This window comes from Canis aureus, chromosome 21 (assembly GCF_053574225.1).
Source record: "Canis aureus isolate CA01 chromosome 21, VMU_Caureus_v.1.0, whole genome shotgun sequence".
In the NCBI taxonomy this organism is placed as follows: Eukaryota; Metazoa; Chordata; class Mammalia; order Carnivora; family Canidae; genus Canis; species Canis aureus.
In genome coordinates this window covers 45,530,964-45,558,871 of record NC_135631.1, presented here as the reverse complement: position 1 = coordinate 45,558,871, position 27,908 = coordinate 45,530,964, and the positions used below count along the sequence as shown (strand labels likewise).

The 27,908-nt window shown below is 37.5% G+C and overlaps 1 protein-coding gene across 2 annotated transcripts in view; it reads left to right on the top strand.

The window, feature by feature from the left end:
- The window catches only part of VPS41 (VPS41 subunit of HOPS complex), a 165,961-nt gene that overhangs the window by 22,446 nt on the left and 115,607 nt on the right, over positions 1-27,908 (top strand). For both annotated transcript variants that reach the window (XM_077864096.1, XM_077864095.1), the window contains exons 3-4: positions 11,477-11,584; positions 17,724-17,801. In XM_077864096.1, the coding sequence (XP_077720222.1) occupies positions 11,477-11,584; positions 17,724-17,801 (186 nt within the window). The remainder of the gene's footprint in view (positions 1-11,476; positions 11,585-17,723; positions 17,802-27,908) is intronic.

The following is a 27,908-nucleotide window of genomic DNA, read 5'->3' as shown; positions in this document are numbered from 1 at the left end:
GGGGAGAGGTGAGTGCTGGGTCAAAATAACTCCCACTTCTGGATGACTCCAGTTGCCTCCAGAGTTTCTCACTTGGGGATGTTAAGTTCAGGAATCCCTCTTTCCTTTTATAGTGTCTTCAGGGCTGATTTGGGGGAAGAGGCCAGCAGCCCAGACAAGCTCTCTGTCTTGGCAGGAGCTGGGTAGTAGTCAGCATTCTATAGAGAAACAGAACCAATAGGTTCTGAAAGAGAGAAAATCTGAGAGAGATCAATGGGATCTGAAAGAGAGGGAGAGAAAGAGATTTATTATAAAGAACTGGTTTGTGTGATTATGGAGCTGGCAAGTCCTCAGATCTGTGGGGTGAGTCAGCATGCTGGAGACCTAGGAGAGCCAGGGATTTCACAGACTCAACACCAAGAAAGAGCCAATGTTTCAGTTCAGATTCAAATATAGGGGAAAAAAGCTGCCCAGTTTGAAAGCAGTTAGGCAGAAAGAACTTTACTGTTCTAGAGGGTCTGTCTTTGTTCTGTCCAGGCCTTCAACTGATTGGATGAGCCCCACCTATATTGGGAAGGACAGTCTGCTTTACCAATTTAAATGTGAATGTCATCCAAAACGACTCTTATAGAAACACTCAGAATAATGATTGATCAAATATCTGGGCATTCCATGATCCGGTCAGGTTGACATAAAATTAATCATCACAAGCCTTAAGAGTTTTGTTCTTTTCCTATGGTCATATAATCTTTAATTAAGACCATCAACAATGATTTATTTATTGTTTTCCATTTTCTTGTCTTTTACCTTGACTAAAACTTATAAATCAGTTTTGAAAAATAAAATGATAATAGACACCTCTGAGTTTCCTGTTGCTTCTCTTTATTGTTGAGTGTCATGTTGGCTTTTGATTTCAAATGTTCATTCTCAGCTTTTCAAGAGAGAAGCCTTTTTATTTACTGAAAGTTGTTGTTTAGAATCAGAAATGAGGGCTGAACTTTATAATTACTATTTCAGTATTTATAAGTGTGGTCCTACAGTTTTTCTTCTTTGGCCTATCAAATGATGAAATTGGATTTGTTAATATCCAGTCTTTGTATTTCTGCAATATTTTATCTAAAAAGTTTTCTATTAATATATGCTGGGGTTTCAGGATACCTGGGTGGCTCAGTGTTGAGTGTCTGCCTTCGGTTCAGGGCATGATCTCAGGGTTGAGTCCCGCATTGGACTCCCTCTGGGGAACCTGCTTCTCCCTCTGTGTCTCTGCCTCTCTCATGAATAAATAAAATATTTTAAAAATATATATGTATATATATGTTGGGGTTTAATTTGTGATAGTTCAAATTTTTATATTTAAATTCTAACATGAGATGACAGAACTGTGTTTTCTCCTACTGTGGTGTTTGGAAGTTTTGGTATGAGGATTATGCCACTTTTTTTTTTTTTTTAAAGATTTTATTTATTTACTAGAGAGAGCATGCACATGCATTCGAGCGGGGTGGAGGGGTAGAGTGAGAGGGGGAGAGAGAGAATCCTCGAGCTGACTCTTTACTGTACTACACAACCCGATGCAGGGCTTGGGGCTTGATCTTGTGAACCTGAGATCATGACCTGAGCTGAAATCAAGGGTCAGATGCTTAACTGACTGAACCACCCAGGTGCCCCTGCCATCTTTTTGAAATGAATTGTGAAGTTTTTATTATTTCCCTATGTTGGGACAGTTTAAAAAACTTAGGGACTTTCTGTTTGAGGGTTCTTAATAGAACATGTAAAAACAGTCTAGGCCAGATGCTGTTCTGCAGAAGATGGGTAGAACTGGGATGGATGACTTACTTTCTCGGTTTATGATGTGGTTATCATATTCTATTTGCCTTTTAAAAGTCCCAGCCCTTGGACTTATTAATGATTCAGTTTCCTGGTTTACTAATGCATTCTTTTACCTTTTTGAGCATTCTCTGGTTCCCTGCAGTGTCCCCCTTTCCTGCTAGCAGCTTTCTCTTGGTCCTGCAGTACTTAACGGCTGGGGCTCTCAGACCATCAATAATGCCCTGCCACATGTTAGCAGCTCTTGGTCTCTGCTGGTAGGAGAAAGATGGAGACAGTGGCCAGGACTGAAATTGCAGGCATGGAGAAATACTGGGCAGAGGTTGCCGACAGTCACCTCCTTCTGGAGAAAACCGTCCCTAAGGGGTGGGTGAAGCATCTGTTTGGTTGAGCAGGACAGGCTCTGGGAGGTTAGTGGGTGAGCTAAACCATCTTCCTACTTTTGTTCAGATTGTATTCTCACGAAGCAAATCAAGGTGGGTCGTAAACTCACATTCATATTCAGCATACGTATCATTTTCTCCTCGATTCTGGTTAACACTTTCTCTTAATTGTTATTGCTATTTTAGGTTTTTCATCTTTATCTGTTTCTTCCTGGAAATCTTTGAGAAGCTGTCAGAGACTTTGGTGGGGGTGGCCAGCAAGGTGCTTCTTTGCATCTACAATATGGAGTGTGCAATTGAAAGACATTTGAGAAGTATTTAATGTCCTCTAAAACATAATACAATCTCAGGAACTGGAGCATTTTCCTTGTCCATACAACAATAGACATATAAATTGTAGATGTAAGTTTTTCATGAAAATGGATTTGGTAAGGTCTCTATCTGCTATTGTGGTTTGGTGGTAGAGCTTCATTTCTGTAAATTTATCTTTAATTTGCTGTTTCAGAATAGCTACTCGTTTTCCTGTGTTTAGTGTCTCCACCTCTCAGCCTCCCCTTACCCCCCACCCCCCGGCTATAAAATAACACATAGTTGAGGTGATCTCTGCAGTTCCTTTTGGCTGATAGCTTATGATTTGGATTTTCCTGTGTGGAAATCTAAATGAGAATGTCTTAGAAAAGCTTCTTACTAACCTCGGTCTGCTCGTACCACATACTTGTGTTTTCACTGGTCTTTATTAGGTACCCACAGTTTTGTTAGGTGAGTTCAGAACAATGAAAAGGCATAAACCCTGCTTCTCAGGATCTTGTGATCACCAAGGGATATTGGGAAGAAAGGAAAAAAGGGTTATGTTGGCTTTAGTGGCGGAAATTGTCCACCTGAATGGCATACCTTGAAGATTGGGGGGTTATTCTATATGGCCAGAAGGAAATGAAAAGCTTATTTGCTTTTTTCGTTTTTTTTTCCCCCTCCTCTATATATTCTTATCGCTTTCCCAATATAAAATAAATGATGGGAGTTGATCCTGTTTATGGCATGTGGCTCAGGGCATGGGAACCTTCACCTTATTTTTCTCCTCCTTGAATTGAACATGAAATTCTGATGCTACAGGGCAGAGGAGAGACCAGGGTTTATGAAGACTGCATAGCTTGTGAATCTTAAGTAGAGCTCTTCAATTATTAGAGGCTCAACTTTTTCTCACTTTTCTACTCAAAGTGTTACGGTAAGGAAAGCAGCTTTAAGAGATAAGAATCTTAGGTTAGTAGAGTTTTGAAGAGGATGTTGAACAATAGCTTTAGAAGCAGCATTTATTTCTTTAATAAATGTAATACATGTTTATCTTAGTATAGAAAATACTGGTAATAGCTCACAATAGTGATTACTATTTTCTGTAATGGCCCCAGCAACCCTGTGATATGGGTCCTGCTGTCATTCCCCCATTTGAAAAACAGGTGTTTGGTGCTTATTCTTCTGATTTTTTTCCCCCTACATAAACTAAAATTTGGATCATGCAAAAGCAGGTTTTATGACCTACTTTTTCAACTAATAAGACATTTTAAGAACACCTTTGTTATTAAAAAGTTTTTGAAAACATTTTTGTTTTTGTGTTTTTGTTTTTTTGAAAACAGATTTTAATGTCTGCATAACATTTAATTTTATGAAATTCATTTAACTCAGAGTTTTTTAACCTTGGAACTGTTGGCAATTTTGGCGGGATAATTTTTTATCCTGAGAGATTTGTCCTGTGCATTGTAGCATGTTTAACATCATCTCTGGCCACTAACAGATGCCAGCAGCACTTTCTCCTCCCACTCAGTTGTGATGACAATAATGTCTCCAGACATTGCCAAATAAATGTCTTGTGGGGATAAAATTACCCTTGGTTTGAGAATCCCTTATTTAACCATATATACTTAATGGTTTTAATATGGATATGGGGTACCTGGGTGGCTCAATTGGTTAAGCGTCCAAGTTTTGATTTTTGACTCAGGTCATGATCTCAGGGTCGTGAGATTGAGCCCTGTGTCAGGCTCTGCACTGGGTGTGGAGCATGTCTGTGATTCTCTCTCCCTCTCCCTGCCACACTTTTCTCTCTTCCTATTTACCTTTCAAAAAAAAATATGGATATGAATAGACTCATTGTGAATTATCTATATGAAAAAATAGATCCATGTCATCTAGATTACATTTATCAGCTCTAATTTCAGCTACTTTCTTTGGTTAATATGTTTTCTGTAATAGCAATATTGCTTGAAAGTCAAAATTTAGCAACATTATTTGCATTCATATAAGACTGTAATTGCTTATCTGTCACCAGTCTGATGGAAAGGCATCCTGGGAGCTTTGACCACAGTTGTTTTATTGTGGATGAATTCCATTATCTCCATGTCACTTTCTTAAAAAGTTTGGTCATTGAGGCAGCTATAATACCTTGTGTTATTAATGGAAACTGGAAGTTACTCTTTCAGCTTGTTTATGTAGTTTTCTTGATATGTTTTGACATTTTGGAAGGATATATAAAGCCGACTTTCCTACCAGCCATCTTTATGTGTAAAGAAAATTATTTTCTGTAATAGAACTCTAATCTACAATAATTAATGGTTGCACTTGCCCTTTTAGAGAGGTAGCATTCATTTGTGGGGATGGGTTGGTAGGCAAAACAGGGTTAATTGGAATCATTAGTCCTTGATTAATTATGAATCTTATGTTGAGGACCTTTATGCAGTCTCAAAGAGTAGATCTCTTTTATTCTTTCCCAAAAAGTTCAAGATTGACATGCTATGTTTGGAAATATCCTGTAATGTGCATGCATATGCATGTATGTTTACTGATAACATTGTAATTTCTATTAGCTGTATTGATACAATAAAATGTATAGTTCTTGACTTTGTTGATAATACCCTATTGTAGTGAATAGGTCTCTTTCTTAAAAATTTGTTGTTTTTGATACTGTTTTGATTGACTTACAGAATAGTGTGAATTATGCTTTTTAAAAGATTATTTGTATTTGGCTCAGCTGTTTTATTATTCTGTTCTCCCTCTGTCTTCTTTATTAAATAGTGATCCTAAAGATTTCAGTATTACATGAGACTTCTTTCAAAGTGAATTATTTGGAGGCACCTGTTGGTACAGTCAGTCTTGATTGTGGCTCGGGTCATGATCTCAGGGCTTTGAGATCAAGCTCCATATTGGGCTCTGTGCTGGTTGTGGAGCCTGCTTGGGATTCCCTATCTCTCTCTCTCTTTGCATTTTTGTTTTAAACAGTGATTTTTTTTTTTTTTTTTTTTGATGGTAGTGTTCTTGTATCCGGCTTTAAAGCATTTTGGGTATTTATTAAAAAGATTTACCCCTCACCAGATGCAATGGTGACATGTGGCCAGGTAAACCGTTCATCTTATAATTTCTGAATGTTCAAGTGAGGTCTTTCTCATTGTTGAAACTGGATGGGATAATGGCCATCTCTGTAGAGTGAGGTTGTGATTCGTCAAGGAGTGCTCACCTTGGGGGTATTTTCCACTGGCTTAATTTGTGTCTTAGAAAATATCTCACCTCTCCCTTTCAGTATTTCTGGTATTTTATTTTGGAAGTAAAAAGAAACAGAAAAAAAATGCATTTTAATAAAGTAGTTTCTAGAAATAACATTTTAAGTTCTGTATTGAGTAACAATATAAAAAATGTAACAGTCTTTCTGTTAACTCCCTGAATACATGTGACACATTTTTTTTTTTTGGATGCCTGCTTTTCTTTTTTTTTTTAATTTTTATTTATTTATGATAGTTACAGAGGGGGGGGGGGGAGGCAGAGACACAGGCAGAGGGAGAAGCAGGCTCCATGCACCGGGAGCCCGATGTGGGATTCGATCCCAGGTCTCCGGGATCACGCCCTGGGCCAAGGGCAGGTGCCAAACCGCTGCGCTACCCAGGGATCCCGTGACACATATTTTTAAAAGTAAAATTCAAGTCCTGTTTTGGACAGTAACAGCAGTATATAAAATGTACTGATGTGTGAAAGATATGGAGAAATTTAAAAGAGGATGAAAAATTGGTTATAAATGCCAAAAAAGTTTTTCTTATACATGAATTTTAAATTATCAGGTGAAAAGTGCAATATTCTTATGGGTATATACATCTAAATTAGGTGATAGGACTTCTGCCGTGAAAATTTATCCTGTGGTGTTAGTAACAAATTACTAAATAGTTTTTCAGGCAGAAGTCTTTAATTGCCTTAATTTGTTATCCACAAAAGTAATTTTTTTTTTTTTTTTTTTGCTTTTAAGTTGGAACTCTGTGGGAATGACTGATATGAAATTTATTTTCAGATAGTGTCCTAGAATCCTACATAGGATGGCTTAAAGGACTTGTCTTTAATTAAAAGTGCTCTACACTTAGTGAAAATCCATGTTAGTTGAAGGATTGATTCTTTTTAAAGGAAAGCTGCAAATTTTTCTTGTATGGGTAAATGTCACTCTGTTCATATCTTCGCTTAGATGCAAGTCAAGACTTGTACTATTCTGCTAGGTTGTCATAGAAACGCAGTTAACTGTCATCTCGACTCAGACTGTTGATGGTTTTATTTGTAGGTTTGCAAGATTATTAAAATTTAACAAAAATTATTGATTTGCCTTTTATTAACACTGAGTTGTTTTCCATGGAAATTAAAACTGCACAAAACCCTTTTTTTCTGCTTAAATTTCTTTAAAGGTGAAACTATATTAAATCTGCTTGATTTTTTTTTTAAGTTTTTATTTAAAATGTGATAGTCTACCGCAGTAGAATAACCTCCATGAATTGTATTTTTGAATCATTTTCCATTTTCTTTGTTTACAGCAAGCAGAAAAAAAAAAACCTTAAAAATTTCACCTTTAGACTGCTTTCTAACTTAACATAAAAGATACCTGTCAGAAAAGCATGAAATGCTACATCAAGTGCCTAATATTGGAGTTTTCATTTTATTTATGATTTTTGAAGCCTAGCACGAATGCTTCAGTGAGCTGTGTTGTGAAAGTATTTATTTTTGTATATTTATGCAAGAGAAATTATTTAGTTTTCACTTATAAATAAGACCGGCAAACCTTATTTACAGTAACTTTATCTAATGGTCCGTGGATGAGTGCTTTTATGCAAAACAGTCAAGAGGCTAGAATTAACTTTTCACATTGGATGCACATTTGATGTCTAAACTTGAGCAACATGTGGCATCTTATTATAAAGACTAGCATTCAGGATTCAATTTGTATTTAACACATTTACTTCAGAAGGCACGTGTCATCTTTGCCACATTTAATGTTAACTTTGTAAGGATTTCGATTTCTTGCTTGTAGGTACATAAGTAGAAGTGTTTATTTGTTGCTTTTTGCAATTTTCCTTTATATAGGTTTTTTACACTTGGTTAATTAGCTATTTTAAGAGCAAGTCATTTTTGACATATGGCTTCTTGGATTGACTATTGTCATTTATTTTTTTTAAAGAAGTATAGGTATTTTATTTTTTAGGCTTTATAGATAACCATGCTTATTATACTTTTGCCACTATTCTTAAAGTTATTTTTGGAAGGTTAGTAGTGGGTATATATCATCTTTGATTTTTAATACTCTTACTAAATAATTAATAGCTTGTATATACTGGGGAAAGAAAATTTGACACCTCATCAGAAACATGGAATATTGATTTTTAAAGAAGATTTTATTGAGCAAGAGATTGAGAAAGCAAGAAAGTGAGGAAGCATGAACAGGGAGTGAGGGGGAAGAAGAAGCAGACCCTCAGCTGAGCAGGGAATCTGAAGCCATGCTTAATCCCAGGGTCCTGGGATCATAACCTGAGCTGAAGGAAGATGGTTAACCAACTGAGCCACCCAGGAGCCCCTACCAATTTTTTAAAATCAGATTTATTGCTCTTAAAATTGTATTACTTTTATAGCTAGCCTGCACAATGGCCCCCAGTCATCCTCTCCTGTTATTCCTGATCTTGTGACCTCCCCTCCCACACTGAATGGTGGCTGACCTGTATGATCAATAGGATACTGCAGACGTGTGATCTCTTAGGCTAGGTCATATATGACTTTGCTTTCTCTTGGATCACTCACTGTGGGGGAAGTCACTTTCCATGTCCTGAGGACTCCCTGGTAACCCTAAGGGGGAAGAGGTCTGTGAAGTGAGGAACTGAAGCCTCCTACCAACAACCAACACCAACTTGCCCATTATTTGAGTGAGCCATTGTGGAAGCATACCCTAACCCCAGTCAAGCCTTCAGATGGTTGCAGCCTCAGTGGACATCTTGCTTGCAACCCTGTGAGAGACCTTAAGTCTGAACCACCTAGCTATGCCAGTCTTGTATTACTTAGCCACAAAACTATTAAATTCATCTTTAAATACTTAAAATAATACACCTTTATTGTTTTAAGTTAGTAAACTTTGGCATAATATGGTATGCAGAAATAGATAACTAATGCACCTGCTAAATACATTTTTAAACATTTCCTATTGATCGCATCGTTCATAGTTACTTGTAGGCATAGAAATTGTGGAGGTTTCTGTTTGTGATTTTAACATCATTTTCCTAGGCATTTGGGTAGTGTGTTATACTGTAGAGTATTCATAACAATTTGAATTTCGGCTTTGTGTATGTTCTTTATGAAATTAAAATTTCCACTCATTTCTGTGTACCGAACATCTATAAAATGTTATATTACATATAATTCCAGTATTTATTTTTTTAAGTCAAGAGAATGAGGTGTCTGATGTTAAGTCTGTTTCATGATGTTTGATGAATATCATCCTTTCTATGTGATGATGTGGTTCTGTGCCCCAGAGGTAAAGATTTCTTGTGGCATTTGAGTTTGCATTTCTGCCTGGTATGTCCTGCCAGTCATCATGTGAACTAGGCCTACTCTACGGGTCATTTTTTTTTTGTTACTTATTTTTTTATTTTTTTTTTACTCTGACATGCCTCAGTGTGATTTTCTTCATATTTATCCTGCTTGGGATTAGAGCTTCTTGAATTCGTGGGTTGAGGTATGTCAGTTTTAGGGAATTCTCCATTCTTACCCTCTTTAACTGTTGATCTTGCCTTTCCTCTCCATTTTCCTTATTTTTCTGGGACCATAATTGTTAGCCCATTTCCCTGTGTTCCACATATTTCCTATTCTTTTCTGCATTTTTTGTTCATTTTTCTACTCTGGCTTTCTTTGGGATATTTTTTGACCTGTTTTACACTTCACTAATCCTGTCTTCTGCCAAGCCATCTGTTGTGTTCTTAGTTTCAGTGACATTTCTCACTCTTAAAATTTCCATTTTTTTCTTTTTTGTGGATTACAGTTCCTTGTTGAAAATTTCTATCTTTTCGTCTATTTTCTCCGTTTCCTCCATTGTTTCTTTGAACATGTGAATCATAGTATGTCAAGGAGTTTTTGCTAACTCCAGGTCACCCATGGGTCTGTTTTTATGGTCTTTTTTTTCTCCTTGATTTTTAGTTAGTTGGTCCTGTCCTATGGCATACCGGGTGATTTTTTAAAATTGATTTTATTATTTTTTATTCTCAGTATTGTAAGTGAAAAGGTTAGAGGCCCCAGTAGTTTTCATACTCCAAATAATTTTCTTTCTCCCAGGAGTCACCCTTTTACTGGACAGGTAGGTTGGGGGTTATATACATACTACCTTAATCCAGTCGGGGTTTGAACTGAGTCAAAGACAGATTGAAGTTTTAGGAAGCACTTTTTTTTTTTTTTTTGTATCCCCTGGAGACCAGGAGTTCTAGTTAGCCTGTAGTATTCATCAGGACCTCATTTGTTGGTAATTCCTGAACTCTGTTTTTTGTCTCTTCGAGCACATCAAGGCAGTTGGTTTGCATTTTTCAGGCTTTCTGTTTAGTGTTTCTAGCCTCATGCCCCGTATTCCTTTGGGAAAAGTGGCTGTGTAACAAGCTCCCTTCTTTGCCTTTCTCCTTCACTAGAATCTTAGCTCCTCAAGCCTCCAGTTTTGTTACTCAAGCCCAACAAGTACTGGAAGGTTTGCTGCTTTTCCTTCCCTTAGCAGTGTCTTCTTCTGAGGCAGAGCTTGGGTTCTCAGCCTCTTGTCCTGCACCCCGAATTGGTCTTTACTTCCAGGGAGAATGACTGGTGCATGGCAACTCCCCTCCCCCATGCTTTCTCCAGTTTTTCCACCATCCTGGAATCTTGGCCCTTCTAGCTCAGGTAGCTTCAGCAGCCCTTTTCACTGACGCCTCAACTGTTGCTATATATTTCATTAAGGCTTTCTAGTTGCTGGGTGGGAGCATTGGCGTGCCTCTCTCTGTTCAAGTGTTAGCTGGGAAGTGAAGATGCTACAATAATTTTGAAGGGAATGTCCATGAGTAGATTATTTTTATGAACTTCTGTTTTGGTGAGCTTTATCCTGTCACAGTTGTTGGTACATGCACATTTTATAGTTTCTCATTATGAATTGATACAGCAAAATAACATCTTTTTCTGAATCATTGTAATAATTTTTATTATTATCCTTGATTTAATTCAGAGCCATCATAGTCAATATAGGTTCCTAACTTTACTCCATAACTGTGCGGATTAAAGATATCCTAAGATACGCTGTATCAATAGTGAGGTTAAACATATAGTTAGTAATAATGCATACAAAATGGTTAAGACATTTTAATGCATTTAAGAAAATTTTTTAACATTAAATTTATTCAGCTGAAGGTAAACAATATGTTTTCTCACAAACAGGAATGATCATGGAGTAGCAGTTTTTAAAAATATCAAAATATTTTTATCTGAGGGTATAAATATATTTTGTTGGATATAAAATTTCTAGTTTCCTTTCTTTGATTTTTTGTAATTATATTATTCTAACTAAAATGAAATATTTTCAAATCTGACAAAAAATATTTAATCTTGAAACACAAAGTCTTTGGAGGTTTATTGTATTACTGTCTCAGCTGCTGTGAGCATTTTAGATCCACGAGGTCAAATTGACAAGTATTTTTGCCCACACATCTTTTATTGGCATATGTGGCCACATAGTTTTGTATTTACCCTTAGATGCCAAAGTTGAATACTGTCGGCACTAGGTATGTATACTCCTGTTTTCAACTTTTGAATGTTTTCTGCTGGTGAAGTTGTAGCAGTTGATACACCCAGTTGGAAAAAGGAAACATGAAGATCTTACCCTTGAGCTGTAGTTGTAGTTATTGACAATCAGTGAGGAAGCCATCTCTGGGTCCCCCTTAAGAAATATGTTTTGAGTCTGACTATTTCAAATGAATCTGTGATGGCTGTCATTTTCTCTGCTTTTTGTGCAGGAAGAAGAAAGTGAAGAGGAACCCAAACTGAAGTATGAAAGGCTTTCCAATGGGGTAACTGAAATCCTTCAGAAGGATGCAGCTAGCTGCATGACAGTCCATGACAAGGTAAGGTAGCCCTTCTAGAGGATTCTTCTGTTAAGTTGTTTCTCTTGCAAGTTTGTTTATACTTTGGAGTCTTGATGCTCTTGGTGGTGGCTTTTTCCAGTAATTGTGTCTTCCGCCCTCTCTTCCTTTCTTCGTCCTCTCCAACAAAAAAATGAAAACAACAACCAAAGACATTGTAGTATGTATTTGTGTACACACACACACACATACACACACGCACGCACCACATTGCAAGAGTGTATAAAGTAGAATTTAGATATGAAAGATTTATAGCAAGTAGTTCTTGGCAACTCTATCACTTTAAATTCCTCAAACCCTAAGTAGTAGAGTTGAGAAGTGTTAAGATTGGAAATGGTGTAGTGCTCAGTACTTTCATAAGAGCAGAAGAGATTACATTGAAGGTGTTAGGAATCAGTAGAAAGACCCCAAATGATTACTCATGTGTCGTATGAGTGAATTAAAATATTCCACATTTGAATCTTTGTTGTAACAAATCAGGTTCGAGTCCAATTTCCGTACTGTGTAGCACCCTTAGCCTGTTCTTGGACCAAAACAAAATGTGTTGTGAGAAGAGTACTGGAGGCCACACAGTGCGAACCATTGCCCTCTTCCTGATGGGCCCCAAGAGTGAGGCAGACTCCTCAAGTGTGATCCATCTCCTGGCTTTGCCCTGTGTTATCAGCAGTGCCTGTGCCTACCCTTCTTTTTTTACTCCATCCTGCTAAACAGATTCCTGGACTCAACACATTGATAGAATGTTTGTTCTCTCTTTAGCAGAAATGCCCTCGTTTGGGGCACCTCTCATTTGGCCTTCCCATTGTGGCCACGTCCCAGATTCCTCTTCACTTTGTTTCATCCCCTGAAGACCGGCCTTGTAGTTCTTGTAAACCTCTCCTTCCGTCTCGCTTCATCTCTCCCTCCCAGTAAGGCCACGTGGATGGCACTTGTGCCTGGAACTTGAGGATCTTTCCATGTCCTCACTCTTGACCCCTTTTATCCCTCAAGCTTTGGTATTAATTTTCTGACTACCCTGTTCTGTGACTTTCAGGAGCTCTGATCTTGAATCCATTCCTTGCTTAATTCCCTGCCTCTACCAAATGGTTAGCTCTCCTCTCGCTTTACCAGTGTCTCCAGTTCTTTTACAGCCCCGTCCTTTGTCTCCCCCCTCAAGCCACTGCAAACCCTGTTATGGATTTGTTCTTCGTTGGCCCTGTTAGTCCTCAGCCTGTCTTCTCAGCCTCTGTCCCTTGTCTCTGATGATGCCATTTCTACATAAGTAAGAAAATCCAATCTCTCAGGCCTGACGTGCCTCAGCCCCTGACCCCTTTCCCAGCCCATGGAATTCATGCCCATCCTTCCCCCTCGGAGGCTTCCTGCCCACTCTTGTTCTGCACTGAACTTCATATACCCCCTTCCCTCTTAGTGGTGCTCACCCTAGCCCCATGTCACTGCTAACCTCTTTCAGGGTCTGTAGGTTTTCCTGTCTTGGGTATTGCCTAGAGATGGACTCCTACCTTGTTTACTTTTGTGTATATGGCTTTGACTTGGCGTAACAGTTTTGAGGTTCACCTGCCATGTAGTCTGGATCAGTCCTTTGCTCCTTTTTGCTGCTGAACAGTATTCCATTGTATGGGGCAGACAGACCACGTTTTGTCTGTCCATTCACCAGCTGACAGATCTTTTGCTGCTTTTAAAAGTGTGGATCTCCCCTTTCTTCTATACAAAAGCTTTGGGAGAAGCTTTCTTAAGCCATTCTTTTATTATTCTCTTGATCACTTCTGTGATTCCCTTCTGGTTCTTTCACTTTCTCCTTACCTCCACCTTTCCCTCACATGTTGGTTTTGCTAGGATTTGGTCCACTGCCCACATTTCTTTGTAGTTTGTACTTTTCTTGATTTTAAATTTCCAGACTTCTCTGACCACCCATCCACTGACGCCTCCCCAGAGTAGTGTGCTGCTTTATCCAGGTGCCTCTTAAAGACTTCTTCCTTTTGTTCTTTTCGCACACCCATAACAAACTCATGTTCTTTTCCCTCCGTAATCTCACATCTATTTTGTGTTCTTTGCCCTATTTGGCGGCATCACAGTCTCTTTCGTCATCTAAGCCAAAGCTGACTCCTCCCTTGCTTCTATGCAGTCCCCCTCCCCCCAAGTCCTGGTGATCCCCCTGCCCCTCCTCCCCTCGCCTGGAATCAGACTTCTCACTTTCCTATCTAAACCCCTCTGCTGCCTGGTTGCCATGATGATCTGTTGAAAATAGAGGTTTAAAGCTCTCATGTGATTTTCACCACCTGCTACATAAAGTCTCAGCTCTTAATGCAGTAAGGCCCTCTGAGATCTTGCCTTCTTCTGTAACTGACTTTATGTCTTACCACTCTCTGCTATGTGGGTGGTGGTCTGGTTGCAACACTTGGCTGTTTTTACTCCATCCCTTCTGCCTGGATTCTCCTCCATCCCACCTGCTTGAGCCCACTCCCATCCTGAGCCCTTGTCTTTCACTTTAGGCATCTGTCATTTCTCCCAGAACACACACACACACACACACACACACACACACACACACACACCGCTAGCCAGTCTACTTTCTTGCAGATTTGCTTTGACTCTGGTCCATCCACAACACTCCTTTCCACTAAAGTAGTCTTCCGGAAATTCGAATCTGATCATGTAATCCTCCCTAGAATTCTGTATTGGTTTCCTGATGTCTTCATGATTTCGACACCCTTTCCTTTCCTCTTCTGCTTTCATCTCCATAAATATTCAGGTGCTTCCTATGAACCAACCTTTCCAGACTTATCACCAGTCTCTTCCACTGGGCACAAAGTGGATACTCTTGCCATATATAACCACTTGTAGTTTCTTGACTTTGTTCTACTTTTTATGTGACTCCATGCCTCTGAGCAAGTTGTATCCATTCTGCCTAAAATGTTCTTTCCACTAGCCTGTTCCATCTGCCTCAGGTTCTACTGTGTAACTCCTCCTTCATTTAAGTGCATCTGATACCTGCCATGTTCCATAGGGTTTTGGAGATGCTGCCATTTTAGGCGTACCCTTTAATTTAAATTCAGTTCATCAATCTTTTTAATCTATCTCCTTTATGACCCTTTTAGGTTACACCTACTTATTACCTAAGCATATATGGTTGAATCTGAATGGATGAAATGGAGAACACAGTTTGCCTGCCCAGAGATCAAACTTTGTTAACACCATAATTAAACCAGCTTGGTCAAGGAGTCTTCTGACAGTGGGAACTGTAATCAGTGCTGACTTTTAGAACACATACTCTTAATCTGATGCCCATGTTTCTATTTATGAGGCTTCTGATCCAATTGAGAGAATCTTGGCTCTTAATTCAGGCCCTAGCCCTGCCACCCGATTGACTGTTTACAGGAAGTCACACCAGCTCCCAGGATTTAGGTTCTCCTGTGTAGTTAAAGCCCTCCCTGCTCTAATGTTTTGAATACTTTAACTGCTGTGGGGAACTTAGATGATACTATACAGCTGATCACATATGAAATGGGCTCCTTTATGGTGTCCAAAGGACTGCTTGTCATTTCTTCTGCTTGTTTACTTTGCACAAAGTCCACTCATTCAGAGTAGAAGCAGTTATGCTAGTGAATGGGATGGGTCAGAATGGACGTCCATCTGATAGTTTACAAAAGGAGTCAAGATTCTGTATTTAAACGGGAAGGGAGCTAATTAAATTATGCTTATTCTTTGCCCATCCTGGATTTTAAGTGTTCTCAGGTTAAAAAAAAATTAATAGTTACTAATAGTTACAAGAGCTCAATGAAGGTTTTAATGCCTAGAAAGAGTCACATTGAAAGGATTTGAATTTACTTTTGTGATTTGTGGCCAGTTTTGCATTTTTGTTATATTTTTGAATAATCAAAAGCCTTAGTAAGTGAAAGTATGACTCATCAGTAATATCAGGACCTGAATACATTTTCTAAGACCTATACAGTTATCTTATCAAACTTGGGTTTTTTCTTTAAAAGCAGTAAAGTTGTTTATTTTTAAAAGGCAGCCATAATTTATTGAATCCAAATGATGAAATGTTTTAGTAAACAAAAGGTAGCTTGTCGTAGAAACCACTGCATTTAAAATTTTTTTTTAATTTTTTTTTTTTTTTTAGCTAAAGCGATGGGGAGGGGAAGAGCAGAGGGAAAGAGGATCTTAAGCAGGCTCCATGCCCCAGGCATGGATCCCACTACTCTGAGATCGTGACCTGAGCCAAAATCAAGAGTTGGATGCTTAACCAACTGAGCCACCCAGGCACCCCCAAACAACTGCATTTTTGTTCAGAAGTACAGTAATTACAGTTTCAGATTGAAACTATAAAATCGAAATAATTACTTTGTTTTCTATCTTAAATATTAAATGAATCAAGCTAGTAATTTCAAAAAAGGAAAAAGGAAAGGAATTAATAATATTTGGGTACTCTGCATAGAACTTTTAAAACTTTTGATAGAATCATTGTAAGTATCATTGGAAGTTCAAGAATGGCCTTCACAGAGGTATTAGAGAATCACCCAGTACTGAAGCATTTTTAGGATCCAAGCCCCTTTTCTTTTTATGAGAAGAATCAATACTGTTGAATATTTGGGGTGCAGTGAGCTTTTAAGGTTCATTTTTTTTATCATAGCCTTGGAGAGAGGCAGATGTTTGTTTTTAGTTAGTATTATGCATGGTTTTTTTAAATTATTATTCAAATATTGTCAGAGTCACCGTGGAGAAAAAATTACAACCATCTGAGCCATCTGAGTCCTCTGTTTCTGATTAGAATGTTCCTTCACTTTGAAGGCAATGTCCCAGTTTGGTTTAAATATTCAGACTAATTTCCCCCTAGAATTACCTCTTGCCCCTTCCTTTGCTGGGCCCAGGCATCCTGTTTCCAGCAGGCTTGCTGTCTGCCCTGGATGAGTAATCGGCATGGCACCCGGTGCATTCAGGCAGGCCTGTGTGGTGGAATCGTCATACCTAGTTATGTCTGCACACCTGATGTTTTATTAACCAGTATTGATTTTTTTCCCCTGGGGACTTTTTTCTTCCTGAAAAAAGGCAACCTTGCAGGAGTGAAAGGCATTGCAGGGGATGAATTTCTAATGAACCCCTTCTTTCCCTTCTAGTGACTTCTCTTTAATGTAGCTTCATATTTTAAGTGCCTGAACTGAAATTTCATTTTAAGCAATTCCATTTTGATAAAATCCTTTTAAATCTGGACTTTCTGTAAGGTTATTTTTATAAAGATTGTGCTGCTTGACTGAAACGCTTAGTAGCGCCTGTAAATTTGAGCATTTCATTATAGGTTGCAATGAAGCATGCTCACTTGCAATGAAATACATAGAATTTGGAACCATTTGAGTAATGCTGAAAGAAGTAAAGAAGAAAAAAAATCTCATGTCATATTTCAGGTAGTCCTAAAGTTTCTTCGTGCTTGTTTAGGGTTAGTTCAAAGAATTAAAGGAACAGTGGAAGTTACAAACTATTTCAACTATTTCTTATCATAAAATGAATATGTAGCTCATTGGTTATTTTGTGGCAGGAAAGGATTTTTTTTCTTGCATTAGAATGTAAACATTTACACTCTGTATTCTACATTAACTTTTATAGAGGTATCTAAATGCTAAATGATAATGTAAATACTTCCAAGCTTTTTTATCTCTCGGCATAACTTAGATTTTCTTTTCTAAAAAACAGTCATACTTTGTCATGTGTATATATTTGTTAAACTTAAATGCTAGCACAGATTTACATTTTTGCTATAAATTAAGGGGAGTTTGATCATTCCCTTCTGACTCTGAGCTCAACTGTAGGCTGATTGTGCTTTCCTGGCTGCAGTGGAATTTGTGGCCTCACTCCATCAGGCATTGTGTACAGACTGCATACACACCGTTAGTTGTCAGTGGATGAGGGTCCTCATGAGTCATTCTGACAGCCAGCTTGCACTCTCACAATAAAATAGGCCCTGTTCTGTTATTTCCCTGCAGCTGGAAACAAGCCTTCTCCAAGGAGTGCATATCTTCCAAGGCATTGCAGATCACTTACACATTCAGAGTCTTGACTTTGAAAATGGTTTGATTTACTAAATGTATACTAATGGCACATTAACAAACTGACCTCTCTGTCCTTCTTGCAGTTTTTGGCACTGGGCACACATTATGGCAAGGTGTATTTACTTGATGTCCAGGGGAACATCACTCAGAAGTTTGATGTAGTAAGTATACAGTATGAAATAATGTATGAACTAGACTTTGTGCTGAAAATTTGTGCTTTACAGTATTGGTTTTAGCAGTTTGTGGTAATAATCTAAAGAAAGTGCCTTTGTCAATTAAATCAGAGTACTTAGAATCAGAGTAACTCTGAATTTTATAGTATATGCTAAAAATTTATAAAGGTGAACGAAAAGTGAAAGAGGTCTATACATTTAATATTTTAACTGCATATCTTTCTATGTAAACCCCATTTAAAAATTTATTTTTATAAATCCATTGAATTGTAATTCTTTAATTATAGTCATTTTGCCTTAAATGGAATATTAAAATGCTTCTATATGTGTTCTTTTAAATTAGAACAGTGTGGAATCTCTAGGCGAATTGTTATTAAAAGAAGAAAAACTGCTTTTATTAGTGAATACTGGCCCTAATTTATATACAGGGGAAGTTGTGAAATCCTTAAAGTGTGAAGCCCCCTCATTTGGTCAATTGTCAGTACATGTCTCACCATCTTCTGTAGATGCCAAAGGTAATTGAAGATTGATTGATCACCTTGCTGGTTCAGTTTATTTCTTCTAAATATAGAAGGCTAATATTTTATGTGAATGTTTTGGTGCTTGGATACTTAGGGGATTATATCGATTAAAGAGCTAGGCTTTTTAATTTTTTAATTGTGATTTGGAATAATCGAGGATGAAGGAAAGGTGGAATTTGAAGCTTGACCCTGGTGTTTAAGATGTACCTTGAAAGTTTCAAGAGCGTCTGTGGTTGTGTGCGTGTGAACATTCGGAGTGAACAGGGTGCTCATTTGAGGGGCAGGCAATACTTTTTCAAAGACAGCATGAGCACTTGTTGAAAGACTGATCTATTATAAGGCATTGGTGCAGTTTATAAAGGAGACCACAGTTTCTGAAGTTGGCACATTGTATATGAAAGGAATAGGTTGCTTCATTTTCCTTAAAAGAAATTGAACCACTGAATGTTGACAGAATCTTGGGAATAATAGTCCAGGAAGGGACTCAGGCCCGCTAATCATACTACTACCTTAGGCAAATTGTGGGTTCTTGTTTTGCTTCAGCATCTTTCAGACAAGAGGAATAAATGTTGGAACCTCCCTGTACCTCCTAGACACCCATCTTAGTGACTTAAACGTTTGTTCTTTCAGTCGCCATCCATTCAAGAACGTGTAGCTGATGCTGGGAAGAACTCTTTTTTGGGGTGTTATCTGTATCTCCTCACCATAAAAACAAACACAAACAAAAAGCAAAAAGGAACAACCAAAAAAATCTCACCCAACTGGTCTCTTGAACTTTCTGCTCTAGGTAGAGGATTATGTGATGCTCTGCTTCTAAAGACGTCCTTTAAATATTGTGTAGAAATTACAGTGCTTGATTGTTGAGGTTCATGGGTATACCTGCTGGGTCCATTGCCAAAAGGGAGGCCAAGAAAAATGCTAGAGGAGTTTATTCCTGTGTTTGTTCACTCATTCATTCAGTCTTTGTGTCTACTCAGTGTGAGCCTTCCCTTATCCTTTTTGATGTCAATTTTATGTCAAGTATATCCTGTATCCTCTTTTAGGTAATTTATGGTATCATCTCTAAATTTGCCCACATTGTTTTTCCCCCTTTTTTTTTTTCCAGTCTATCTGTATGGCATCTTGAAAGTGAAGTTCTTTAGAACCTTGCCTGTCAACCTGCCCCCCCCTTTTTTTTTTCCTTTCCTTTCTTTTCCTGGCAGGAGAGGAAGTTGGTTTGATGGTATTATGTTTACCTTATCAAAGAATTTGATAGTCTTCTACAGAAGTTTTCCATGAGACCCTAGCTTCTTCATGACCATTATTACCATAGTAGGCTTATGGCTTTCATGTGACAAGTTTCATATTGCCCTCTGTTGAAAAGAAACCATAGTCTACAGCTTCTCATCTCCGAGTTTTTTTACCATATTATTTTCCTGTATCTGATGATCTGATTGCTTTGTGGGGCTCAGTATCACTCCTTTTAAAAAAGGATTCTTTCGATTCTAAAAATACTAGTATGACTTGAATTTGCTGCTTTTCTTTGAATATAATGGTTGCCATTTTAATCCAAAACTTTATTCTTCATTAGAAATGCAGTGAGAGTGAACACATATTTTTAAAAATTAATGAATAAACACTTTCAACTTTAGTTTTCACTTCTAAGTGGGAATAATTGAAACAAATGAAAATTAGATAAGATAATAATACCTTATGTTTGCATAATGTTTATTCCCACACGCAATATCTCTTCACCCCAGTCACTGCATTTATAGTTTTGATCGTGGTAGTTTTGTTTGGCACAAGGGTGGGGGCATGCAGGAATCTCTAACAAAGTTTCCCAAGGGATTCTGCTATTTGAGCTGAGATGGAATCATTATTGCACTAGAGGCGGTCTGACTTTACTTTAAATACATATGAGGTAAAAGAAATAAACAGATCATTCAGCATGTTGAAGAAAGATATTTGTTTTCTCATTAATATTTCAGGAGAAATACTATGTGGCCTGCAGTTCCACTTGTAGGTATACATTCAAGACAAATGAGTGCAATGTGTATGTACGCACACACACACACACTCACACACAAAACATACATATAAAAGAGTGTTATATTGATTAATTCATAATAGCTCCAAACTAGAAACCACTCGGATATTAATCATTCATAAAATGGATAAGTAAATTGTGGTATATTCTGAGCAATTAAAAAGAACAGATTGTACGTGTAACGACACAGATGAATTTCACAGACTTAATGGTCAACCAAAGAAGCCAGACACAAATGTGTACATGCTGTATGCTTCCTTTTATATGATGGTCAAGAAAAGGTGACACTAAACTATAGCAGTAGAAGTCAGATATTATTATTTGACCTGGGAGAGAGCACAGGAGAATCTTCTGGAGTGGTGGTAATAATTTCTATTGTGATAGCTTCCCCTATATATACATATGTAAAACTCACTGAACTGTATAGCTTCCCCTATATATACATATGTAAAACTCACTGAACTGTATATTAGAGATTTGTGCTCTTTAGTCTGTATTTTGCCTCAATAATATATACACAGAAGTACCTGTACACTTGTATGTATCTGACCTTGAGCAAAATTCAGAATTCAAATTATCCTTTGTCTGTTGAAGCAACTCTTCTCCTCACTTCTAAATATGAGCAAATTGGTAAGTTGGTCTCCTGTACAGGAATCTTTATATGAATGGATCACGTCACTGAGATTATTCCTACACCTGTATATTCTTCTACAATTACATTAAAAATATAGATAGAGAGGATTCTGTGTTACCCAGCTATCTCTGACTGTTATTTTGTTGCTTGAGAGTGAAAACCACTGAAATGTTGCCTTATTTTTGCATGTCGATAGTCATATTTCAGGATACTTAAAAGAAATATCCAGATATGTTAATGTTTTAATGACAGAGGTGGGTTTTTTTTAGAGGTCATTGCTAGATATCAGTTTATATTAATGCAGACTTAATTGATAAAGTTCACTTCTCCTTAACTCACAGAGTCAAATGAAAGGCCTAGCTTTTCAAATTAAGTGCTCATGTTGCTAAGAGAATTGCCTTTAATATAGATCAGGCCATATTCCCCCGAATAATGGCTGTCTTAATGCTTACACGGTGTATAACATAGGACTTCAAAATTCTTAGGGGATTGCGAATATCTTTTAAATGTCCACATAGTATTTGTGCCCGTATAATGCCATTAAATCATTGTAGTTACTTTCTCTTAAATACCTTCCACTTTCCTAAGCATATTAACTTATGGCTTACTGATTAGGAGTGCTTACTTGGAAGCAATGAACAAGTTATTTTGGAGCATTATTCCATATGTTTTAAATCTTTGTTCTTTTAAGTGCACTAGAGGGAGAGTAGAGAACTCCACTGACCAAACATAAATTTTTGCTGTTTACCTTCATGTGTTTTTCTTCTTTTGCTTGAAATGGAAAATGATACGGCTTTGCTGTCTCGGTGCCGTGGCAGGAGATATCAGATAAATACCTATAAAATGGATGGTTACAAAAGGAAAGGGATAAGAAAACAAAATAAAACAGAACAGGGGCTTATTGGGCATTTTGTATTAAGATAAATACCAATTTTTTTTAACTAAATCTCTTAAGAGGTAGGTTCAGGATTCTCCTTGAACTCCACAGATAGCAGAGTCTATTGATGTTTCTATTCCTGTTGTTTTATTTTTTTTTTTAAATTTAGGATTAAACTAACATACTGTATTTCTTACTGCTAATCTTTCATACTTCCTCATGTTCATATGCTAATAAAATCTCTGATCTCTAGCAGAATTTAAAGTAGATTTGCAGGACAGTAACTTAACATCCCTTTCCTAGAGGGTCCTAGTTTCTGTTTATCCCCTGCTCTCGCCCCCATCAGTCTAGTTCCTGTCTCCAAAAACACTGGGTGACTTCCCAGGTGGAGTTGTTACTCTATCTAGCTCAGCACTCAGGACCCTGGTTGGTCAAGTGGCCAAACCTACCTTTGTGATCTTCCTTTTAGTTTCTTTGTCCTCCAATCATTCTGATACGCTCACCATTTTCTGAGTATTGCCTCAGACATGCATGTTTGCTTCCATGCTTTTCATCACATCTTTCTGGAATGCCTTTCATCTTTCTTTCTGTTAGTTCCATTCTTTCTTCTGAGATTTGAACCTAAACTTCTACTTTTGGAAATTAACCCTTTTATTCAGTAGTATTTATTAAGTGTTTAACATGTGTGTAGATTTTTCCTAGTCACTCTGGATAATGCAGAAAGTCATCAGAGTTTAGAAGCTCAGGAGACTTAGATCATTCTAGATATAAAAGATGCCAGGTACGGAAGCCTGAAGGAAGTAGGACTGGAGCTGCTTCCGGTCTGTATTCCGTTGCTCTCTACATGCCTGCTTGCCCTGTGTATTCGAGACCTCCTTCACATACCTAGACATTCTGATCAGGTTATTTCCCCTACCTGAGTGTGAAGGGGTGTTCGTGTGATTGGTTCCTGGCCTGTGAATGACCATGGTGTCATTTCTATCTCTGGCCTTTGGAACTTGGCCATCTTTCAGATTGCGCTCCTGCCCTTCTGCTCTCTTTGGCTTAGAGGAGTTCATTTCTGATATAGATCAGCTCCTCTTTCCTGTGTTACTGAGACGTAAATGTTGTTTGTAGGATCATCCATCTTTTTTTCATGTTTCAGGGAAAAGGGCTTATCTGCCCTTTTATCTCTTGGCTAAGGTAATCCTGAAAAACTTAGTGTTCTCTTAAGCTTCTTAGACTGCATTTATAATATTCACAAATACCTTTTATCCTCAGCATGATTTGATCTCTTCCTCCTTTGTGTTATTGCCGCATCTCGATCATGTGGTAGTTTTGTTGAGATTATTTAGCATCTGTCATTCTTCCCATAGAATGTGAGCTTCCTGAGGGCAGTTTCTGTGAGTAATTTATCTCTGCATCCTTGGTGCTCAGCATAAAAACTGACAAATAATGAGGAATTGATACAAGTTGGCTGAGCTCTAATAATTTCAAATCTGTAAACTTCCTTATACCTGGACTGCTTTATACCTTTCTTTGCCATATCTGGATTGTTGTGTCTACATTATGGGAAATCATATGGACATGACCATTTATTTGAGAGTGAATACAGATACCATGCATTTGTTATTGCCCTGAGGAGCCCATCTATTTTGGGCTCCTAATGGGGTCAGAATAATATTGGGGTGACTTCTTCATTAAAAGAACCCTTAGAGCAGATCTAAAAATGTAAGCATTTAACAAAGAAATTCTGCTCTCCTCTTGGTCTCATGGCACTTACTTATCAACCTGAAGTAAATCCCATCTATAGTATGCTCTGCCAGATGTGGCATCATTACTTGGGAAGCATGGCATGTATCTTTTGATATTATCAAAGTGGTACATTGTTGACTCAAATGTGCTAGTGTCTGTAATACCTGTCTAAGGCTGATTGACAGGTCTCAGAGTCTTAGGTGTTGAAAGAACACCTTCTATATTTGGACTTCTTCTATATTTGGACTCTGTATTTTGAGAGATAAGAAATGTGTCAAATGAGTTGAGAATTACTTAAGTGGAAATCATTCTAACTGATGCCAAGGAAAATCTTATTTTCAATTTTATGCATTTTTGTATTAAATCATCTCCAGTTTGTGGATTTTTTATAGGTAGCTTGATAACTTTGGTAGCATCTATGCACAGAGGTCTAAGAAAACATATTCAACTTTAAGGATTCTTCTCTCACTTAGAACATTTACAGTGTTATGCTTGCAAAATGTTGTAATATAGGACTTTTTGGTGGTAACTGCATTTGGGCAAATACCCCTTAAATAGCTGAAATTTAAAGTATTTCTTCACTGAATGGTATCATCCTGGAATTCCACACATTTCAAAGTCAGAGTTGTAATGATTTTAACTTTTTGGAATATGACTCTGAACTGGGTAGTCAACTGGGGGCCTGGCAGAGAACCTGTGGATTCCATTCTGTAGTAGAGTGGGTCCTCCATTCTGGTGCTGCTTCTTGGGAGTCAGGTGCCTATCAAAAAGTGAGCACATCGAAAGGATTATAAACCGTGTGGAGGCTCAGGAGGTGTGATTAACTTTGCAAGTGGGAGAAGCTGAAAATTTCAAGTGAGCATTTTTCGATTGTTGGAGTGAGTCTGGACAGGGTGATGCATTCTTCTTACGAAACAGGGAATCTGAAAGGGCAGGGAACATTTATCACAGCCTTTTTACCTATATATATATTTTGTTTTTTCCACTAGTGGCTTGAGAGTTGGGGAATGGAAAGGGAAAAAATGATGAGATGTAATGAGAGACTTCAGCAGGTTTGGCAGAAGGGCCAAAGGAGAGAGAAGGGAAGTGTCTTCATGGTGACTGGCTTTGGGATTGGGAGTGTTTAAGAAGTGAAATGAAACCATTAAAGTGTGATGGTAAATCATACGTCATGGCCCAGAAGGCAGGGGTTTTTATATATGGGCAACATATGAGTGTCTGTGTATAGCTTGATAACAAATAATTTATACCTTGAATTAGTAGTATATTACTTTTTCCTTAAACAAGCTCTCATTTTCCATTCGAATAGCTTTGCTTTATTAGCCTTCTCTAGAAATTATTTGGCTGAAATTCACAAGTATTTTTTATTTAATAGAATCATGATATGTTATGATAATTGGGAATCTGCAGGGTATTTTGTCATCTCTCCACCCAAGACATGAAATTTTTGAAAAGCATTCTTGTCATTTGCCTGATGAGTCCTTTTTTTTTATACTTCTAGTAAGGAGGAACTTAATACTTCTGGGAGTACCAATTAGGTTTTGTTAGTGTAAATTGATAGCAAGGGAAAAATTCATATTAAAAACTAAGTAAAATGGAAGAATATATACCACCAACAACCTCTTAGAATGGCTAATGTGACAAAGACTGACCATACTAGGTGTCCGTAAGCATGTGGAAAAACTGGAACTCGCATACACTGCTGTGGAAATGAAAAGTGGTAGAACGATTTTGGAAAAGCAGTTTAGTGGTTTTCAGAAGCATTAAACATAATACCCACCCTATGCTCTCTTCTTTTTACCCTGAGGAAATGAAAGCATATGCTTGTACAATGGCTTGCACATATATGTTCATGTCAGTTTTATTTTGTCACAGCCCCCAGCGTGGAAACCATCGATATGTCCGTCTACAGAGGAATGGATAAACAAAATGTGGTATATCCATACAGTGGCATTCTACTTATTAATAAAAAGGATTAATTTTTATTAATTAAAATTTATTTTAATTAAATTTAATTAATGAGCTACTGATAACGTGCTACAACATGCATGAATCTCAGATCTGTCATGTTAAGTGAAAGAAGTCAGACTGAAAAGCTTACCTACTGTATGGTTGCATTTATATAAAACACTGGAAAATGCAATCAAATCTATAGTGACAAAAAGCAGATAAGTGATTGCATTGAGAGAGGCAGAGGGCTTATAAAGTGGCATGAGGAAACTTTCAGGGCTGATAGATATATTCATTATATTGATTTTGGGGAAGATTTCACAAGTCCATATGTATGTCAGGACTTCTCAAATTTACACTTTAAATATGGCAGTTTATTGTGTTTCAATTGTATCTGAGTAAAGCTGTTAAAATTAATAACTATGAAAAGACAAGCTACAGAAAAAATGGAATAATGTGTTTTAAGAGGTGACATTTATATATCAAAATATTTGTTATTTCCATTTATGGAAGCCCAAATTGTTGGGTATTCTTTAAAGTGCCTGACATTATAAACAGCACCATACAGAATGGGATCTAGATTATCTAATTACTGGCTTCTTCTTTGGCTTTTCTTTAAATTATGAGTCAAAAGAAAAATATTGTCTTCTATAAGTTTTTGCATAACTTCCTTGTTTCTGACCAATGAAATATATGGCTGGAGAAAATACCAAAATTTTAGCTTCTGTGACAGGTGGAAGAATTTTGCCAATATATCAATATATTTTTCCTGTTTAGGTTCTGTTTACATAAGTAATATGCTCTGTATTGCATATCCCTTTTTGGGAGGAGAATGACCTTTTATAGAAATGATACAGTGACTGAGAGTGCAGTCAGTGGATCAATGAGTATTTGTTTTCCATTTCTCCATAGCATGGGTACTCTCAGATGGTGTAAAAATGGGCTTGTCTGAAATAATGGAATGAGTAGCTTCTGTGCTAAGTATCTTGTTGGGGTCTAGCTACCTTTTTGGCAGAAAGTCTACCAGAGTTTTTCTACTTTTAAAATAGAGTTTTATCTCAGGATTAAATGCCCTATTGGGTGGTGAGGTAGTCTAATCATCTAATTCCGTTTTACATTAGTGGAAACAAATTAATACATTAGGGCACTTTGTTTGCCCAGGGATGGAAACCCAGCTTGGCCAGGTTTAACAGTGGGAAATACTGGCTTCTGTTGTAAATCAAGTTGAAGTGGGGATACCAGGCTCAACACTGTCTCACAGTATCCATCTCTGGAATAGGCTCACTATCTAGCAGGCACCATGGTTGGCCCACAGCCCAACACTGATGTCACAGCACTGTCATCCTCATAAGCGACATAGGACTTCTTCAGTAACTGGCAAAAACCTACCAGGAAGGGCTTTCATGGGCCTAATGGGGTTTATGCTTGTACCTGAAGCAGTGGCTACAGGTGGCTTAGTAAGATACTCTGGCCAGGCTTGAGTTAGGAGTAGGTATTGGATGTGGGAAGGAGGGAGCCCCACTTTAATAGAATTTCTTAGAGTAAAAAGCTGGTCTGTTACTCTCCAGGAGCCAACTTTCTAGTGCCTTATACAGTAACTGAATGATGCTCAACCTAGAAGTGATACCAGGGTGAACGTCCTTGGGTGGGCTGAGGAATCTGGTGACTGAGTCTTTCCTTTGAACACATCTTTGAGGTAAAAAAAATCACTGGTTCAGATGCTGTGAATGCTCATAAGGTTTTGCTACAGCTGCTGCCTTTCAATATACTTAGATTTTACCTAGTTGTACTCCCACCAGCCCCACATGAGAATACCTCACTGTATCTTGTCACCAGCATTAGCTGTTATTCAAAAGTTCTTTGCCACTTAGATTTCTAGAAAATGGGAATTTATTGATTACTTTGTATTTTTCTTGTTACTAATGAGGCTGTTTACTCTTTTGAGAATTGTTAGTTTGTATACTTCATTGGTATGTGTATAAAGTTCTAAATTGATTTGTAATTAAAAAGTTCACTGTTTACAAGGAAAAATAACAACATTGATCAGGGTGGATTGTGTGAAGAAGGCTCAAAATCAGAAGTCACTGCAAGTCACATTTAACAGTTGCCGATAAATCTTTCTATTAAATGAAACACTGATGATTTGCTTTTAGGATAACATCCATTTTCACACTAAATTAATACTTTAAATCTGAACTTTATTGTTTTTGTTCATACACTTGTCTTGATACTTTTAAGTTCTGTAAAAGCTGTAATCACAGGGTGTTTGTAGCAAATTTTAACTGCATATTTTTGTTAAAATATTACTTCTACCACGAACTCTAATCAATAAGGAAAATACAAACAACCCAGA